Raw genomic sequence first — 22,011 nt, forward strand, 5'->3', positions numbered from 1 at the left:
TTATAATTAAATATATCGACTTAAAAACAAAGTGACTTATGTCACTTTCAAAATAAACTGCTCATTTCGTACTTATAAATGATGTCAATTCATATCTTTTGTCCTCTCCTTGCTCACTTTTAATTAACGACGGATAGAAATAAAAATATCGTTCTACAACAAAACCGATGTCGATTAATATGTAAAACGGAATTAAATGTTAGTTACAAAAACACGAGCAACGTGTAGTACCTGTTCATCGATCATCGAAAGGTTATAGGATCGACTATCATGGACGAGGGGAAAAAATAATAAGAACTGAGGACAAAAAAAGACGTGTTTACGTACAACGATATTTATACACAGATGTACGCGGTTAAACGTAATTTGATGAACAAACGCGGCGCGGTTGTGACGCATCGCTGTCAAACGTAATGCTTAAAGTTAAACGCTTAAAAGTTAACATTCGATCATGTGTGCGATAATCATAACAACGTGTTGTAACTTGGATCTCTCAGGCGCAAGATGTTTATATACATTTCAAGGAACCGGTGCCCAACTTTTTGCAAGACCTCCCCCCTCCCATCGAATTCTCGAGAACTTTCCTAGAGTGTACCGCGGGAAAAATCGAAACAGTGCGCGCGCGCACGGGCGCGCCGTTTGAATTCGAATCGGCAAACACTGTGTACAAATCCTGTTGAATTTTCGAACGTCGAACAAAACAAAAGGAACGAAAGTTTCGAGTATTTTATAGAGAACATCGATTCGCATTAGACAAATTCCGAAGAATACGTCGACGCTTCTCTTCGTCTCTGCACCGACCTTGACGCACGAGGATCTAATATTTACAGAAGCGGGTACCGTTTTTATGGAGCAAACCGTCTCGCGCAACAAACAACTATATCGATCAAAAAACAAAAGAAAAAAAGAAAAGGAAAAGAATATCAAAGAATTTACAGATCGGTTTGGAGCTGAGTTCTGTTTGCGCTCGATTGGTGTCGGCCGTGCTTCGAACTTCGCGAATCTAAAAACGAGTTTCGTTTTCGTTTGGACGCAATCCCCGTCGCAATCGACGCTCGATACTGGTAGCTCTACTCTCTCCAAAAAATACGATAGCGTTCGATTCGCAAGCGAAACGAGAATACGCTTTATCTCCGGGGCGGTTGTTTACATGTTCGTCGCCGCAGATAACGTTGTCGTGCAAGACTGATTTTCCGATGATTTACGGCCCAGCGAACAATCATTCTGCAGGTGTACGAAATTTCGGTTACATCAGAATTCGGGCGGTACACAGCTGGCTAGACGCGCGCACGGCTTCGAGTAGAACAACAACCATCTTTGTCGTTGTTTGAAATGGAAAACAGCGTGTGTGTGTGTCGGAGTTACGAAAGAGTCTGACGATCGTATCGATCCTAATTATCCCGGACAATAGACGAGTCTGTATATAAAACTCGGCTCCGGCGATACGAAGAAATCGCGTTTTAACCGTGGGACGGCACCGTGTACGTAACCATGCCGAAGTTTCCAGGAATCGCGTATCAATATTCGCGTTACGTACACGTTCCGCGGGAAATGCCGCTTATCGATCGCGTCGAGAGGGACGACTCGTGTACGTCGAATTTCTTTACATGAAAGAACGACACGCGACATTTAGAGGACACGCGCCCGCAGTTTCGATACAATATTTTCGGTACGGTAATGTCTCTCTAATTGACGCTCGGATTGTCCATAAAAATAGACAATTTGGGAAGAGGAGATACGATTATTCGATTCTTGCGGTTCATTTCTTTATACTAACGAATTATTAACAGCTATAAAAACGAGCTGTAAGGCTCGAATAATCGTATCTGCTCTTCCCGAATTGTCCATTTTTGTGCACAATCTGAGCGCGTTATATATATAATTAGGGAGACATTACTGTATTGCTTTAGATTCATTGAAATTCTTAACGAAAGAAGTTTCTATTGGATTCACGTTGATTGCAGTCGACGGAGATACTTTTTTATTTCGCATGAAGATCCACAGTCTGATATTTACAGTAATGTCTCTCTAATTGACGCTCAGATTGTCTCCCTAACGGACGCTCACAAAAATGGACAATTTAGGTAGATAAAATACAATTATTCGATCCTTGCGGTTCATTTGTTATAGTCACGAATTGTCAACAGCTATAAAAACGAGCTGCAAGGCTCGCATAATCATGTCTGCTCTTCCCGAATTGTCCATTTTTGCGCAAAATCTCCTCCAAAAAAAAGAAATGCCGAGCAATTATATTATTATGCAGTGGCGAGCGAGTCGTCCCCTTTAAATCGAATATGTATCGGGTGCACGAGACTGGCACACCGAACACGTGACCGGAATCCGTGAATCCGTGAACATTGGAGATCGGTGACGTAATGCTAATCCCTCGAAACACCGACGGGAAGATCGACGAATCACTCATCGCCGAACGTGTTATGCCAGTAATAACGAAGTAACAACGTGGCATCGCGTTTCCGCGGTGTTCGATACGCTTTTACAGACTCAAGAGGCGTTCTCGATGATCTGTGACGAGGCTTTGACGCATTCTCGATGTATGACCCCGTATCTTCTGAAGTAATTATTCGCGAATTATTTGCTTCTCCAGAACTCTCGTGATCGGCTCTCGATGTGCGAGTTTGCGTCAAAGCGGTCGTCAAGCCGCTGTAAGGTCGCGCGACTTTGATCCCGCATACTGGTGAAATTAATTGAAAAATTCGTTGTTAGTTCGTATCCGAAGCTTTCGAGTTACATCAATTTTCGTGGATAACATTGGCAAACAATTTTACGCCGTTGACATTTCTCTTTCGCATAAAAATGCAGAGTAATTTATAACGTTATCGCGTTCTTCTCTTTGTCTTTTATCTACCAATTCCTGTCGCAAGTGCGTAAGACGACTCGTTTCAATGTCAACCGTACGATCTTACGTTCAACGATCTAAGTGCGCTCGCTTAACCATATCCGAGGAGGACGGAAGGCGCGTGGCTTTTTCCTTTTTGGAAAAGGGAAAAATGGCAGAAAACGTAACGCGATCAGAGACATCAAGTATTCGCGCGCGCCACAAAACACGACGCAAAAGGATCACGTCGACGATAATTGACCGTTGCACAACAGGTTGTCGTAATATTTAGCAATGCCGCGGCAGCGTCGAGACAGTACCCGAACATTTTCTACGAGTCCTGCGACTTCGGCGGAGGAGACTTAACGTGGAAACCTCGCGCGGCTCTTCCCAGTATTGTCTCTTACATTCCTTTAATTACATAAGCCGTTCGGATCTTGGCAAACTCGCGCAGTGCCAGCCACCGATCTGCCATGATTTCCCTCTCCGGTGTACTATTGGGAGCAGAGAAGCTAGCAGCCGAGACGTTGCCGGGGCGAAAGACATGTTCGCTTCACCTGTCTTCATCTTTGATCCGTCCCAAGTGATTGGAATAGTTAATCCTCCTACAACCTCACTGATTTCTTCTGTGTCAATCGTTCCACGTTTAATATGTCTGAAAATCCAGTGAAATAGCTTTTCAATATTAAATAATATTGTATTGTAATTGTATTGTAATTTTATTGTAATTGTATTGTAATATTGTATTGTAATTTGTACTGTTAGCCTTGTATTAAGCTCATTATATAATGTAATACCGAACTTTTCACTAGGAAGTGAATTAACATCCAGTGAATTAGCTTTTCAATATTATTTCATTTCTGCCTGTTAGACTTTTGTGTGTATTAAGCTCATTATATAATGTAATACCGAACTGTTCACTAGGACCGTCTTGAAGTAACCATCCGATGGATTACTTTATTAGCTCTTCGTAAAGAGCTAATAAAGAGCTTTGAAAATATCCGCTGCTATGCGAGGATTGCTAAAAATTTATCGACACGTTCTCTCCGTTAGAATTTATGCGGTCTCTTGTCTTTTGAAAATTAAACTGATCTTGTACAGTTGTTTAAAAATGCAAGATTATTTACACAGCGATTTAAAATTAAAATGATATTCTTTTCCTACAAGAGGATACACGTTGCATCTAATAGAACGTTATACATAGCTACGTTTCATATATTTATGACAAAAATGTGCACAGCAACATTTTTGCACGCTGTTGCCATCCTTACATTTAGGATTAATTGCACTTAAATTCAACGTTTTTCTGCCAATGAAGATCGCTTTACAGGACTATGATCTTCTGTCTACTAGGAACCATCGTCGTCTTCTCGACTCCCAATATTACTTGTTGTATCCTCGCTCGCCAAACGTATTTCAGCGAGGAAACACCAGCGTTCGCAAGTTGGCCAATTCGCAATTTCGAAGCGGCTACAATCGGACATTAACGCACTGGCGGCACGCCGCGCCGTTACAGCGCGCGTCCTGAATTCAATAAGAGATAACAGAAATTAGCGATGACGCTATTTTCGCGTGTCGTATCGCGGCAACGTTACACTTTCTCCCGCGTCGCTCGTCACGATCGTCCTTGGGGCGCCTCGCAAACCTCCGTTCTCGTAGACAGCAGCGGGACAAAACCAACCGTGGCACGCTGCAACGAGAAACTTCCAGCGTTCGATCGACTGTGAAACGTGTTCGAGAACTTGCAGCCTGTCGCGCATAGTTCCAGCAAAAGAATTCGCGCACCAGTCCTCTGCGATCCGTATGGATCTGGTGATCTGGAGGGGAGGGCGGGGGGGGGGGCTGAGACATAGGATCTGGATTTTCAGGAATGCCGACAGTTTCGCAAATAGACCCAGATGCTTGATCCAAGACATAGGATCTAGGACCCGAGGCTGTTGGATTGAGAATTTGGAATTTCGAGAATGGCAGAAAAAAGTCTGAGACTTAAGGCTTGGATGCTAAGATTTAAGACTTGCAGGCTGAAGTCTAAGGAATTAGAAGCTAGCATCTAGGACCTAGATAAACGCTGCAAGTTTCCCAAAGTCAAATGCTAGGAGCCTAAGACTTGGATACTAAGATTTAAGACTTGCAGACTAAAGTCTAAAGAATTAGAAGCTAGCATCTAGGACCTAGATAAACGCTGCAAGTTTCCCAAGGTCAAATGCTAGGAGCCTAAGACTTGAGGAGAATAGGATTTAATATGTGGAATGTCGCAAGATTCGCAAAGAGAAACTCAGAATCTAGAATTTTAGAAAAATCTGAAGTTTCAAGCAACCGAGAAGCTAGCACCAAGAATATAGAAACTGGAATCTAGGGCACAGACAATTAGCTGCTAAGCATTTAAGAGTCTGATAGGATCTAGGAGTTTTTTCTTTTTTAAGGAGACTTAGATTTACGACTTTGATGTCGAAATCTAGAACTTATGGCTTCGGTACCGTTGTAAGCTTTGCAAAGAGAATCAGAGTCTAGTGTTTCCAGAACTACAAACAAGTCTCCAGAAGAAGTCTCCTGCCAGGTCTACCTGAAGCCTAGCTATAGGCTCTTCAAGACTCTTCATTTTGAGAACAAAAATTGTAAAAGTTTCGATACAAATAACCGGAAGTTTCTCGAGATAGTGCTCGTTCCTCGTCGTTGCTTCAAGGACGAGGGATTCCCGCTACCAACATCGAGAGGCTGGACAGAGCACCGCGAGACAGATCATAGCCGACAGGTTCGTCGATTAGGGTAACGCGCGATCGGTTATAACTTCTGGACGATGTCGAACTTGTCCTTAAAACCGATCGACTCCTTCTTCGGATCGTACTTCTTGCGTGCGGCCAGCTGAGCCCTGAGCTCCTTGGCGCTCATCTTGAGATTGAGACCCTGTCGTGGCTCGTTGCCACCGACGCTACCGTTCCCGGTCCCGTGCACGTGATCCATCGTCGTCGAATCGTTCCTGATGCCGTTCCCATTCTCCCGACTGGACGGCTCGCTGTCGTTCTCGCTCCTCGTCGACGTTCTCGTCGCGCCCTCGGACACGGTGCTACCTTCGCTGAGCTGAGACGTGTCGTTCGACTTCTGTAGGTTCTGGAAAACGAATAACTAATTGTTAATATCGGTGTTAGATCATACTTATCACGTGCGCTAACAGATCAATCAAGGAGAAAGGGAGGGAATGCAAGTATTACATGGACTGTAGAATTTTGTTTCAATCATTGTGATCTCTTTGACAAGTTCTGTAACTCTTCTAAATTGACAAAATTTTCTCTGTTTTATCGTTATTGTCTTTTTTACTGATCCAGTATTGTTCTGTCGTTGTTGTGCCTTTCTTTTGCTAGCATGAAAACGTTCTACAGGGTGTCCCGAAAAGGTCTCGCAATCCGGAATGTTACCAGGATTTTTAGAACACAGAACAAGATAAGCTAACATGTACTTCCTATGGTAAATTTTAATTTTCTAGTTTCGGTCTCGTTAATTAAATGACTATGATATTGTGAAATTTTGCAGTTTGCAGTTCATGTAAACGTTAACCGATCTCGATGAAATTTTCAGCATAATAAATTTACAAAAATTTACAAAACGCATTGTTGATTTTTCAACTAGATTTTGAAATTCATTTCTATTACGATATATTGAACGAACCGAATGCTACCAGGATTTTTAGAATACAGAAAAAGATAAGCTAACATGTACTTCCTATGGTAAATTTTAATTTTCTAGTTTCGATTTCGTCAATTAAATGGCTACGATATTGTGAAATTTTGTAGTTTGCAGTTCATGTCAACGTTAACCGATCTCGATGAAATTTTCAGCATAATAAAGTTACAAAAATTAACAAAATGCATTGTTTAAATTTTCGTTATAGGCTCGGATAAAAAAAGTGAGAAAACATTTTTCATTGTCGATCCAACCAAGCGTAATTCTTGCAAAACAAAATTTTCTCGTTGTTCAGCGAATTGATATACAATATTTCAAAAACAGTTCAAATCATTTGATGCAATTTAAAAAATATTATTGCATTTTAGAAGCTGTACCGAATAGTATTAATTGTTGAAATGTGAATGCACAAAATTCTACAGAATACTAATATTGCAGAATTGAAATAGTTGAATGACAAATGCACAAATGCTCAAATTCTACAGGGTGTCCCAAAAATGTCTCGCAATCCAGAAATAGCGTGTTCCTCGGATCATTTGAAGCAACTTCTTCCTTTACAAAAATGTTCTCAGAGGCACCGTTAACGAGTTATTAACGAAAAACAGTGACCAATAAGAATCGAGTACGGCTGACGCGAGAAGGCCCAGCCAACCGGCACGCGAAACCCAGTTCCGCTCATTGGCTCGGTCGCCTCGCGCAAGCCGAGCTCGCCTCTCATTGGTCACTGTTTTTCGTTAATAACTCGATAACGGTGCCTCGGAGAAAATTTTTGTAAAGAAAGAAGTTGCTTCAAATGACCTGAGGAACCCGTCACTTTCGGATTGCGAGACATTTTTGGGACACCTTGTATACCTGAAACCGTATATGAATCTCTCTCTATCACGATTTGATTGAACTTGATTAAAGTGATATAGGATAAGGGATGCCAAACATTATAAAGATAGCTAATTGTGAGAAGTCGGATCACTTCAAAAACACCGGCGGATACTCTTGATCCGCGAGATTTGTGCCGCGATACCGCACACACGTCCAAGAAACAAACACGAATATTCGTACTGTGTCATCGTTTAGAAGTCACTATTAAAGCCAAATGTAGCAAATCGCAATCAGGGGTGGGACACCCCTCGCTAAGGGTAGAAGGTCATATATCCACTAATTTATTATCGTGCAATAACTTGTTGCAATAAAATCGAAGATTTCTTAAAGTTTACACGAACTCCTTGCAGCTTTCAGGCCTTTTAAATGTGCATTGAAACGATTAGGGGTAGCTTACCCCGTGTCAAGGGTGACTGATATTCATCCACTCGGATATACCACAAATTAAGTTTACAACAACTTTGATAGTAATCGTACAACTAAATTCAGAAGCGATTTTTGAAACTGAGTCGATACAAAAAAATTACGTATCCCTTATTTTTTGATTCTCTATAACATATTCAAAAGCAATCGGAGGCGGACACTTAAAAATCCTTCCTTGTAAGTGTCGGTACTATACACAGTGTTCCATTATTATGTTAATACCCGGAAAGGAATGATTCCTCAGGTTTGAAGCAACTTTTTCCTTAGCGAAAATGTTCTGCGAGGCTTCGTTTACGAGTTATTGACGAAAAACGCTGACCAACGAGAGGCGAGTTCGCTCGGCGCTAGACGGCCGTGCCAATCAGCGGAACTGGGCTTCGACCGCTGGTTGGCTCGGTCGCCTTGCGCCAGCACATCTCGCCTCACATTAGTCAGTGTTTTTCGTTAATAACTCGTAAACAAAGCCGCGGATTGCATTCTCGCTAAGGAAAAAGTTACTTCAAATCACCTCAGTCATCACCTCGTTCCGGGTATTAACATAATTATGGAACACTGTGTATATAAGGAAATATTATTATATATATATTTATTTATTTATATATATATATTTATTTATATATAATATAATTATTATATACATTTATTTATTTATATATAATATAATTATTATATATATTTATTTATTTATATATAATATAATTATTATATATTATTATGGAAATATATCATTTTCCATCTAAAAAAACAGATAAAATTCATACTGTATCCGCAACTAAATCTTCTGGACTGTGAGAAACTCGTGTCACGTATCAAGGTTGATCAGCGCGCTACTTCTTTTTTTTCTTTGCTTCGACATACGCGTCGCGTCGGAGGGAAAGAACACCGCGATCCACCGAGTTGATCGTCGACAACATTTACCAGAATGTTACCTTCGACGATACGCGCCGGTGCTTATCACGAACGTAGCCGCCAGCCGGTATCGAGGGGAACACGGTTATCCCTGGCTGGTTAATGGTGATTGATCGACCCGCGTTATTTCGCCCAATGAAACAAATTTCTCGTTGCGCAACGCCGAGCATTTCGCCTTAACGCCCGGCGCGGGTAGAAAGTAAAAGCGAGGCAGCAGGCACGTTCGTTGCGCCTTTTGTACCTCTCCTCGTTGCGTTACTGATAAGCGCGATCAAACAGGAACGATATCGACAAGTGGTTAATGATCCGATTCGACTTGTTTGTTCGCGGGCTGTTCATTTACTTTTCATCTAATTCGCAATGAAATGTAATGGTTTCGTCAGACTCGTCTAACAGCAGCTGCGCGGAATCTTTACGCAAAATACCGAGGACAACGATTGTTCACTGTGTTACAGCAGAAAATTTTTCTATCGTGCTTAGGAGAATAATGCAATTGTGCAACCGTAATTGCATCAAATCTGCGGCGCAATTTGAAGCAACAAAATATGCATAATGAATCGGAAGAACAACGCGGCGACCGCCACAGTTTTATTACTTTATCTACAGTCAGATGGAAAACCGTAACCTTTGTCTATGGTCAGATGCAAAACCATAACCTTTATCTATAGTCAGATACAAAGCCATAACCTTTATCTACAGTCAAATGCAAAACCATAACCTTTATCTATAGTCAGATACAAAACCATAACCTTTATTTATAGTCAGATGCGAAACCATAACCTTTATCTATAGTCAGATGCGAAACCATAATCTTTATCTATAGTCAGATGCGAAACCATAACCTTTATTAATATTGGGTTGGCAACTAAGTAATTGCCGATTTGTTCAATGAAATAAAAAATTTTTTTACTTGGAATGAAATTAAATCTGTAATGTATTTTCCATTTTGTTCGATGACCTTCTGCCATCTCTCTGACAACTTGAAAATTCCACGCTCGTAGAAAGTCTGATCCTTTTCGGTCAAAAACTGAGTTAAGTGAGATTTTACAGCGTCATCGTCATTAAAAGTTTTACCACGAAGAGAGCTGTCGAGGGATCGAAATAAGTGGTAATCCGATGGCACGAGATCAGGGCTATATGGTGGGTGTAACATCAATTCCCAACCAATATCCATCAATTTTTGCCGAGTGGACAAAGACGTGTGCGGCCTAGCATTGTCCTGGTGGAAAATGAAACCTTTAGGATTAACCAATTCTGTTCGCTTTTTCTTGACCGCTGCATTCAATTTGTCCAGTTGCTAACATTCACGGATAATAAAAAATAACATAATAATAATAATAATAATAATAATAATTTTATAATATAACATTTACGAATATCATAAAAATGGGAGTGAGAGACATCTATAACTGAAATCGGCAATTACTTAGTTGCCAACCCAATAATTAAAGTCACAGTGAAGCGCCAATGATGGCATCGTCGCAAATAAACTGATCGCGCGTTTTGCTATGACTTTCGGTGATTATCAATCCATATTAGTGCAATGAAGTCTAAAAACATAATTGACAAGGCTGGCGATCACCAGTTTCATTTATAACGGCGGAAGAATTTTACTAACCTACTCTCTTGACCAATGACACCTTTGTTTACTATTTGGCGGCTGCTGAAATGACTGAGTTATGGGAAAAGGAAGGGAGAGCGTTTCGTCCGCGAACCGCTAGAGGACTCGTCGGTAAGGTTATATTAGCGGGCCCTTGCTGTAGACGTTGGGATGTCGGAAGGACGGACGAAGTCTGTATACAGGGTGTCCCAAAAATGTCTCGCAATCCGGAAATGGCGGGTTCCTCAGATCATTTGAAGCAGCTTCTTGCTTTACAAAAATTTTCTTCGAGGCATCGTTAACGAGTTATTAACGAAAAACAGTGACCAGTAAGAATCGAGTACAGCCGACGCGAGGCGGCCCAGCCAACCAGCGCATGAAGCCCAGTTCCGCTCATTGATATAACTTTGAACGACCTGAGGAACCCGCCACTTTCGGATTGCGAGATATTTTTGGGACACCCTGTATAAACAAATTGAGGCGGATCGGTTACTTGTGGGCACGAAGATCCATCTGCTGACGGGTCTGGAGATAGCCGCTGCATCTATAATCTTTTTGGCAGCACTAGTATCCATGAAAAAGTGCCAGTGGACTTTTTCCATCGAAGAAGGATGACAAGGAAGGGATTAGCTTAAATGTTGAGATTAAAGGTTACAAGCAAGGAAGCGAAGCTGTGACATCACGTTGAACACTGTGCTATCTTCATCGGAGAGACAAGTTTTGCATAAAAAATTTTTCTATGATATTGCTGCAAAACTATGGAAGCTTCTAGTGCCCCGGTGATAGTTAACGCTGCTACAAAGCGAGCAGTATGATTTTTCTGTTCGTAGTATATTCTTTCGAATAAGCACAGGGTATAAGAATTTGATTTTCTATTCGTCTTTGTGCGCGTTGCAAGCCTTTTGACGGTTCCTCAAATTCCGTTCGCATGGTCTTTTGCCGTGTGTCGTTGCAAAAAGGTGCCATTCAGCGCAACACCAAAATTGCTAATGCGTAGTTAGATTTGTTTTAGCGGTCAGCGGGTATATCATGTGTCGGTGATGCCTCGTGCAAGGCCACGTGTTCCGCGTATAATCTCTGTTTAGAGGTTAAGATTATTGTAAACAAAGGTATAGTATATATATAAATATTATAATAGTTATAATATTTATTTATAATATTTATAATATTTATATATATAACCTCTGTTTAGAGGTTAAGATTATATATATATACTATACCTTTGTTTACAATAATCTTAACCTCTAAACAGAGGTTATATATATATAAATATTATAAATATTATAAAATAATATTATAATATTAAAAAATATAAATATTATAAATATTAATAATATTATAAAGGTTATATGTATAAATATATATATGTATATATCAAATCAAATCGTACATTTCTTAATGATCTGTCCGTAGTAGTTTCTGATTCTCTTGAAAAGTTATGCTCAGACACTTGTAACAACAACAAAATCTGTGCTTCGATAATAAAATATGTGGTTAAAGATTTTTATTTGGCGAACAGCTGCTCAGTGTTTCCTCGCACAGAATCGAACGTTGAAACAAGCACAACTGCCGCGAAAAAAATACCATTCTAGATTACCGTTAGCCTTTGGCGACCGATTCCGAAGGAAAGAAACGCGTTTAGTATTTGCTCGGAAGAAAATGTAAAAGGCCGGGATATCGCGGTAACAGGTGAGGCGAGAGATGCAATTTAAATGGCCGCGACACAGAAATAAGGCGAGTGTTGGAGCTCACGGATGAATAGTTAAACACGAATCCGTCGAAGAAACTCATAGACGACCTTGGGGCCCTGATGCAATATTCCGAACGGTACCTACTTAAAAGAATTCCAACGAATAAAGCCGAGCTACGCCAGGGAAACCGGTTTCGTGCCGCAGACCGTTTAAATCTCTTTGAAAATAATGTTAGTCGGCTGTCCTTTTTTCGGCGAGTTCGAACCGCGATCGCCCCCCGGAATTGGGAAAATCGATTCGTCCAACGAAACTCTCTGTTTCGTCAGTCTATACTTGTTGTAGAAAGAAAATAAACATAGTGAGGTTATATACTGGGGTACACTGAAGTTGGCAACGATGACTGGCGGGAAAATAAAAAAAAACAGAGATATTTTTGAAAGTAAAAACACAATATACGTGCTTATTTAGATATTTATTTTTTCAACAGTTAATTCTTCGAAAAGCTTTTTTTAAAAATGAACTATTTATCTATATACAGGGTGTCCCAAAAATATCTCGCAATCCGAAAGTGGCGGGTTCCTCGGGTCATTCGAAGCAACTTTTTCCTTTAGAAAAATTTTCTCCGAGGCACCGTTAACGAGTTATTAACGAAAAACAGTGACCAACGAGAGGCGAGCTCGGCTGGCGCGAGGCGACCGAGCCAATGAGCGGAATTGGGCTTCGTGCGCTGGTTGGCTGGGCCGCCTCACGTCAGCCGTATTCGATTCTTATTGGTCACTGTATTTCGTTAATATCTCGTTAACGGTGCCCCGGAGAAAATTTTTGTAAAGGAAGAAGACATTTTCGGGACATCCTGTATTTATACTAATATTATACTACAGGGTGTCCCAAAAATAGTAGTAGTATAATATTAGTATAAATGCAGGGTGTCCCAAAAATAGTAGTAGTCTAGTATTAGTATAAATACAGGATGTCCTAAAAATGTCTCGTAATCTGCAAATGGGAGGTTCCTCGGGTCATTTGAAGCAACTTTTTCCTTAACGAAAATGCAATCCGCGGCTTCCTTTAGGAATTATTAACGAAAAGCAGTGACCAATGAGGTCGACTGGCGCGAGACAGCAGAGCCAATAAGCGGAACTGTGCTTCGTGCGTCCGTTGAGTGGGCCGCCTCGCGCCCGGCCGAGCTCGCTTCTTATTCGTCAGAGTTTTTCCGTTAATAACTCGTAAACAAAGCAGCGGTTTGCATTTACGTTAAGGAAAAAGTTACTTCTAATGACCTCAGGAAACCACCATTTCCGAATTGCGCGACATTTTTGGGACACCCTGTATACTAGTTTTACTACTATTACTTTTACTAGTAATTCTATGCTACTTTTATACTATCTATCTATTTACACTAAACGTAAAAATGCTCTTATTTCGTCACACACACACACACACACACACACACACACACACACACACACACACACACACACACACACGACTAAGCGTGCAGTTAATTAAATATTAGAAAAATTGAGATTTGTGAAACGAGTTATGTATTTTTTTGATTTAGCATTTGTTCAGCCGTCTTCAGGTCATATTATTATTACTTTACTTTCAATCTTCATTTGTCACCGTTTATTAGTAAAAAATAGCGTCGTGTCTTCCAAAAGATCGTAGTAGACAAAATTGATGAAATTATAGGCCGGCCTCATTCAACAGTGCAGAAAATTGTTAATAATTATAAGTAAATAATATAATATAATAATAAATATAATATAAAATATTATATATATATATATATATATATATATATATATATATATATAATATATATAATATATAATATAAAATATAATAATATATATATAAGTAAATAATAATAAAATAAATAATAATAAAGTAGAACGTGGGAGAAAAAAAGAATGAGTGAAGCCGATGAGCGGTGCATAGAGAGACAAATTAAAATCGATCACAAAACTGGTGTTCCAATATTAACAAAGGAGGTGTCTTCAAGAATTAAACAATTCACGGAGATTCTACGTGATAAAGGGTATCATGGTAAAATGGCGTTTGGAATTCGCAAAACGATATGTTTCTTGCGATGACGAAGGTTTCTGGAATAATTTAATATTCTCGAATGAAGTTAAAATTAATTTATTTAATTCAGATGGTAAAAAGAATAATTATTTATATTTATCGACATAAATAACACGATTCCAACACTCAAGCACGGCGGGGGTTCGATCATGTAACATTGAATTAATTGAAACTACTATGGATAAGATTAAATATCTCGATATTAAAAAAGAAAAAAATTTGACGTCTCCAATCGAAAAATTGAATTTTAAAAATAGTTCCGACAAAATACTCTACAACGTTCCAAAGGTATTAAACCTCCCCTCCCCACGATCACCGGATATTAATCCATTTGAGCACCTGTGGCAGAAATTAAAATGCAAATTGAGTGACCGTAGATTCAGCAGTAAGTCAGACGCAAAAGTCAAGATCGAGAAAATATGGAAGAATATTCCAAGTTTAACAACAAAAAACTCAATTTTTTTGGTGACGGAATAAGAGTATTTTTACGTTAAAATTAAATTTATATATTTAAATTATTATTTAATTTTAATTATTATTTAAATTAATTAAATAATTAATTTTATTAAATTTCCGTTCGAAGGATTACCTGTCGAAATATCAAAATAAAGTATATACATATTTATTTATATAGTATAGTATATCATATGTATTATTTATATAGTATATAATATATATAGGTATTTTTATTTTTGAAAATGTCCGTTTTTGTTTATCTTCCCGTTAATCATCGTTGTCAACTTAAATCGCGTGAGATTTTTTTATTCGGTTTATTACGAACGGCCGATAAGTTTCGCTTTAAAATGTATTATATAATTATATTTTGAAACGTGTTATTTAAATTTCCTCGGGAAAAAACCATGACGCGTATGACGCCTGGATACCAGTGAATCAACTATGCGACTTTCCTCAACGTTCTCAGGAATTCGTCCGGCCGCGTGTAATAACGCTATATCGTCGACAAACGCGACGCAAGAAGCGATAGTCCGTACGCAAAGAAGCCGGTGTTTACGCATCGGGACGATGCACGGCCTCTCTATAAAATTTCCAGAATCTGTGTCACAGTGTTGCAGCATCGTCGCGTGCAGTACGCGTTTCGCCACGAACGAGCGCACGTCGAAGAATCCCAATCTCGGGAGGGAAATTGTGCTAATAACTAGACTATACAGGGTGTCCCAAAATTGTTTCGCAATCCGAAAGTGGCGGGTTCCTCGGGTCGTTTGAAGCGACTTTTTCCTTTAGAAAAATTTTCTCCGAGGCGCCGTTAACGAGTTATTAACGAAAAACAGTGACCAACGAGAGGCGAGCTCGGTTGGCGCGAGGCGACCGGGCCAATGAGCGGAACTGGGCTTCGCGCGCTGGTCGGCTGGACCGTCTCGCGTCGGCCGTACTCGATTCTTATTGGTCACTGTTTTTCGTTAATAACTCGTTAACGGTGCCTCGGAGAAAATTTTTGTAAAGGAAAAGGTTGCTTCAAATGATCCAAGGAACCTGCCATTTCTGGATTGCGAGACATTTTTGGGACACCCTGTAGAATTTGAGCATTTGTGCATTTGTCATTCAACTATTTCAATTCTGGTTCGCAATATTAGTATTCTGTAGAATTTTGTGCATTTACATGCCAACAATTGATACTACTCGGTACAGCTTCTAAAATGCAATAATATTTTTTAAATTGCATCAAATGATTTGAACTGTTTTTGAAATATTGTATATCAATTCGCTGAACAACGAGAAAATTTTGTTTTGCAAGAATTACGCTTGGTTGGATCGACAATGAAAAATGTTTTCTCACTTCTTTTATCCGAGCCTGTAACGAAAATTTAAACAATGCGTTTTGTAAATTTTTGTAACTTTATTATGCTGAAAATTTCATCGAGATCGGTTAACGTTGACATGAACTGCAAACTGCAAAATTTCACAATGCCGCAGTCATTTAATTGACGAAATCGAAACTAGAAAATTAAAATTGACCATAGCAGAAGTACATGTTAGTTTACCTTTTTCTGTATTCTAAAAATGCTGGTAACATTCAGTTCGTTTAATATATTATTAATAGAAATGAATTTCAAAATCTAGTTGAAAATTGATGTCTCCAACATGTAGAAGACAGCGAAAATAGTTATAATAATTATATTTAGAATATATATTATTATTATTATTATATATATAAATAATAAAATATATATAATATTATATTATATAATTATAATAATTAATATAACTGTTAAGAACTCCGGAGATTCGTGTACCTTTCAAGGCAATAAATAAGTATTGATCTCTTTTTCTCTTTCAATATGATTCACAGTATCAATATCCTGTAACATTCAACGTATTTATCTTCCAACAATTTTCATACTATTTGGCTATATTTATGCTTCATTTCAACAACTATTGGCAGTATTCGTGTCCCAAGAAGTTGCTGATCAGAAGACTCAGGATTTCTGCATTTATTCCTGAAACGAGAGTAGGTTACTAAATGAATTTCAAGGTACAGGAACCAAATAGAAGCACGTAGCTTCTGAATAATCCTGATATATTATATGTCGCGACTGATCTCTAACTAGCTTCAATTTCTGCACGTTTTTCATCCTCCCTAAGCAGGCGCTTATACCCCTACCATTTTCCTGCACGTCCAAGTCCAAACTGAACCGTCAGCCAATCAGAGCGATTCGTGTCCCCGTCTCCGACTGTTTAGCAAACTGCAGCCCGAAGCGGTGCAGTAGTTAGATGCCAGCACGGTACAGATATACGCTCTTAAGACCTGTTAATCTTTCTACTGTTTCATATTTCACTTCTTGAAGCTCGTCATAAATGCATAAAATCCACCGTCTACCGATAAGAAACGATCTGGGCGGCGTCGAGCGATTTCGAGGCGGTGGCTGAAAAAATATGACATCATCTTTGCCTATGAAATTAACCTAACACACACACACACACACACACACACACACACGCGCGCGCGCGCGCGCAGAGAGAGAGAGAGAGAGGGAGAGAGAGAAAGAGAGAGAGAGAGAGAGAGAGAGAGAGAGAGAGGGAGAGAGAGAGAGAGAGAGAGGGAGAGAGAGAGAGAGAGAGAGCCGACAAACAATCACTAAAATTCTCACAACGTCAAGGTTATGTTATCGAATCAAAACAATGGAATTAATGAAACCGAAGCTAGAAAGTTAAAATTTATCATAGCGGATGACAATAGAACTTTTTCGTATCCGAGGCATTCTAATTAAATCGTGTTTGTTCGAATATATTGCAATGAAAATGGATATTCAAAATTGGTCAATAATTAATGTCACTCGTACATGATCGACGCGACGCACAACGCGTTAACGAACTCCCCTCGATCATGCAGCAACTTCGAAGAAGTTTCAACCGAATGCTCGAATATTTCATTTCAGATCACACTCGTCCATTGATTGTTTTCAATCATCCACTGCACTCCTTCAAACAGGATTCAAAGCTTATTACACACATAACACAATTTATTGATTATAGTCCGAACAGATTTCACATATTCGTTTAAGAAATTGCGGTTGTCTTATTTTTGGCGACGGCTGAAATGACTGAGTTACGGAGGAAAGGAGGGGAGAGCGTTTCATTCGGAACCCGCTAGAAGACTCATCGGTAAGGTTATACTAGCGGGCCCTTGCCTCAGACGTTGGGCTGTCGGAAGGACGGACGAAGTCTGTATACAGGGTGTCCCAAAAATGTCTCGCAAACCGGTAATGAGAAGTTTCTGGGATCACTTAAAGTAACTTTTTCCTTAGCGAAAATGCAACCCGTGGCTTCGTTTACGAGTTATCAACGAAAAAGAGTGACCAATGAGAGGTGAGATATGCTGGCGCAAGGCCGCCGATCCAATGAGCGGAACTGAGCTTCGTACGCTCATTGGCTCAGCCGCCAAGCGCTGGGCGAGCTCGCCTCTCATTGGTCAGTGTTTTTCGTTAATAATTCGTAAACAAAGCCACGGGTTGCATTTTCGCTAAGGAAAAAGTTACTTCAAGTGATCCCAGGAACTTCTCATTTCCGGTTTGCGAGACATTTTTTGGGCACCCTGTATAAACAAATTGAGGCGAATCGGTTACTTGCGGAAGAGGACCCATCTGTCGGTGGGTCTGGAAGTGTCACAGACGCGACGTCTGCGCAAATCGTTTCTATATTAGAACGTGTGAACATCTTTCAAATCCTATTCTATCCAGTGATTTTACTTTCATCACATATTCCTTTCATTCTTGTGCGGGCAACCAGGTTGTAGCTTCGTAAACGATACGTCATTTTCATGACAAATTTGCATAATATATATAAGACACATATTGTATATACATATTAAATTGTCGTGTGATTAAAATTGAAAAATGATACGGTTGCCAAATAACCTCAAAAACGTTGGTTGCTTAGACAAGGCTTGAACCGCAGAGCTACGAATAAAATAGGATTTGTTGGTTCAAAGTGTAAAACCGAATTTGTTAAAGTTTAACCATGAAACAATTTTCTAGGATCCTGCCACCGTCGAGTGAAGAATAACAGTGGGATTAATTCACTGGACAACTTCAGACGTTGCAGCTCGCGTCGCCGAATTTTCCAATCGATTTCTTTGTCGAAATCTACCTCGCAATCTGGACGTATTAACATGAACACCGTGTCGCGGCCGCCTACCGGTGCCGGTTACGTTAATCCTATAGTCGCCGAATTCCGGCTTTCCGATTGTTTACGCTTGTAAAATCAGTCGGTTAATAGGTTAATTATTCCGGGGGGATCGGGATGCACCCAGCGGCTTCTTATGGAGTCCCCGTTATCCGTGTACGTATTCAGACCTGGACACGCCGACTCGCTTTTTTTGGCACGCTTTCTTCGAAAAATCGCTTCGGCAGCACCGAGAGACACGGAAATCGGAATAAGAGCGGATAACGGATTTTCGAGGCTGCCCGGTGGTGGAATTTTACCGGATTCGCCGTGCGGCATCGTTTAACCTCGCCGATAAGTCGAACGCGACGCAGGTCGAGCTGCCGACGGAACGAGTCCTCGTCGCCATTAGGACACGTTTTCCGTCCGTTTCGAACGAGAAGCGAAAGTCTGACGGACGTTATTCAATCTCTTATAGACGAACGGCGGCGCGTGCGGCATGCTAAACCAGCTGCTGGGGGAAAAATAGATTTTCGAAATACAGCGAATTCTTCTCGATTGTCCTTCACAGTTTGTAAACAAAAATAGACGGAGATACGATTACTTGAGCCTCGCTGCTAGTTTTTATTTTGCTTGCCGATTCTCTCGACACAATCGTATCTCCTCTTTTCACATTGTTCAGTTTTCATTGTTCACGATGAATTGTTCACAAGCTGAGGGACAATTGAAGACAATTTACTGTGGTTACTACCGCAGAATTTGGCAAATAAATTTTCCTTGAAATAGTAGTTGCATATGGTAGTTATACAGGGTGTTCCACAATTATTTTAACAGCCGAAAATGAGGGGTAGCTGAGGTCATTTGAAATAACTTTTTCCTTTGCGAAAATGCAATCCGCGGCTTTGTTTACGAGTTATTAACGAAAAACACTGGCCAATGAGAGGTGACGGTGCGAGAGAGAGGGTCCGCGAGAGAGACCGCAGCACGAGGCTTTAACAGAAGGTCGGGACGGACTCGAGCCGCGTTCGAAGTATTGAACAAGTCACGAAGCGAAAACTCTCCGGATTTTTTTTACTACGTAACAGTGATATTTTTAAGAAAAACGCTGTTCATCCTTATTTTAGAACGTCTGAAGAATATTCACTACTTTTTCGGACTCGAAATAATATGTAGTTTAACCGTGACAGCCGTTTTAATTTTCTGGTGTGCATGACACCTTATGTGTACCATATGAAATTTTTATGCAAGGTGTACAGTGAAAATTAACAAAGTTCGTAAATGATATTTTAATTTAAATAATTCCGTGTACGAACAGAATTCAACGAATGATTCGTAAAACTGATTTAATAATAAATAATCGCGCTAAGGTACGTAAAGGATTTGTTTTTTAGAGAAATATGAAAAATATTATCGATAAGAAACCCACCCATTTAGTTGAGGATGCATTTGCTGACTCGAACGTACTGACCTCGTACAACGAACAGCTGATCCCAGGTCGATGACCGCAACATTCGAGGGATACTGTCGGCGGAACCTCTGGTATGGTTATTTGCGAAGTTCACTTACACTGCACTGTCACCAAACACTGATCAGTTATTTAATCACTGATAATCCGAATCACTTGTGGATATTTAAGAAAGATCACTGAGACTCGTTCGCGGATAATCGTTTATTCGACGCGTTCGTTCGGAAGTCGACGTTTCACTGCCGAACTGTGGGTCCTTGTTGTTCGTCGTTCGGCCGTCCGAGGAAATAACACTCGATACCATTTTCGTCGCACGGCCATTAATTACGTTCTAAGAGCGCAGGGTGACAGCGGGTCGAACACAGTTTACGTCTCGGCATATCTTGTTTATTTCATTTGGCGTTACCCTGCGCTTCGAAGGAAATGGTATCGGGGGTTATTTCCTCGGACGGCCGAAAGACGAACGACAAGGGCCCACGGTCGAGGCCTCGATTTTTTGGCAGTGAAACGTCGACTGCCGAACGAACACGTCGAATAAACGATTATCCGCGAACGTGTCGTATAAACGATTATCTGCAAACGCATCTCAGTCATCTTTCGTAATATCCACAAATGTTTCGGATTATCAGTGATTAATTAAGTGATCAGTGTTTGGTGACAGTGCAGTGAAAGATCAGCTGTACGTTGTACAAGGTCAGTGCCCTTCGACATCGTGAATTTCAGCCAGCAAATGTATCCTCAACTAAATGGGTGAGTTTCTTACTGATAATATTTTTCATATCTCTCTAATAAACAAATCCTTTACGTCCCTTATTTATTATTAAATCAGCTTTGCAATCAGCGTTAAGTCCGCTTATCTCTGGAAATGAGTCACGCGGTGCAAACACATTTTTCTTCATAAATAAATTATAAATAGCAGCACTTATATTGATCACGGAATGACAACAAAATAAAAAAAATTCTTAAAAAAGAAGAATGAGAATACAAGAAATTAAATAAAATAGTTCAATATCAATATTAAATTTTGTTATTTAATTATAATAAAAACTGTGCTTTTTATTACCATTGTTATTTTCTTTATATCGTGATTGTATAAAGATCGGACGATTATTTGCGAGACGACCAAATACTTGTTAATCTTTTTACAAAAATTTTTATCTAATCGCTCAACTGTCCTAGGGTCTTAAAATTTTGCACGTGCCGCAAATGCAGAAAGTAATTCGCAACACTATAATAACACAGGAATTCCACTATAAACGAGCATCGATGGACTGACTTGTGGCACGCACAGTATCGTTCGATTCTGTTGCAGATTTTTCATCGGTCGAACATTCTCGGTTCAGAAATGGCGGCATTCAATAAGGAAACAATTTCGCTTCCGTGTCCATGTTTCAAACACAAAGATGAATTACGAGAAAACGCTTGACGGACGAAAACACACACGCGCCAGCAGAATGTTGGTTAATAAGGATAGAGAAGTCGGTATGGTATGACGCAGGTATCGAGGACATTCTCGAGCCGCTATTAAAACTTATAGGAAAACGACATTGCTCAATCGGCCGTTTCCGAACGATCCTGAAAAATCTCGAAGGATCGTTTGTCCGTTCTGGGTTTCCCTCTCGTTCTGTCGCTGGACGCGCGAGCGAACACGCGCAGTTGATAGATTGCGCAATGGAAAACGGTGGCAGGAAATTGACTATCCTGCAGAGAACCGATTAATTATTTTGCCGAGCGCGCGCGCGCGAGCGATCGACTGCACGCCACGGATATGCACAATTTTTTCGTCTCTTTCCGTCGATCCGTCGGCCTCTGGTATCAATTTGCTTAA

At 40.1% G+C, this 22,011-nt stretch overlaps 1 protein-coding gene across 3 annotated transcripts in view; it reads right to left on the reverse strand.

Moving 5' to 3' along the window:
- Positions 1-298: 298 nt before the first annotated feature.
- LOC117217780 (uncharacterized) overlaps positions 299-22,011 on the reverse strand; it is a 39,010-nt gene continuing 17,297 nt past the window's right edge. Inside the window, exons 2-3 of one of the 3 annotated variants that reach the window (XM_033465618.2) lie at positions 5,682-5,944; positions 299-3,491 (exon numbers count right to left, since the gene is read on the reverse strand). In XM_033465618.2, coding sequence (XP_033321509.1) covers positions 3,254-3,491; positions 5,682-5,944 — 501 coding nt within the window. In that variant the 3' untranslated portion in view covers positions 299-3,253. Of the gene's footprint in view, positions 3,492-3,530; positions 5,945-22,011 lie in introns of those variants that run through there. The other 2 variants (XR_013035171.1, XM_033465619.2) reach the window with 2 other exon arrangements.

This window comes from Megalopta genalis, unplaced genomic scaffold, assembly GCF_051020955.1.
Source record: "Megalopta genalis isolate 19385.01 unplaced genomic scaffold, iyMegGena1_principal scaffold0023, whole genome shotgun sequence".
In the NCBI taxonomy this organism is placed as follows: Eukaryota; Metazoa; Arthropoda; class Insecta; order Hymenoptera; family Halictidae; genus Megalopta; species Megalopta genalis.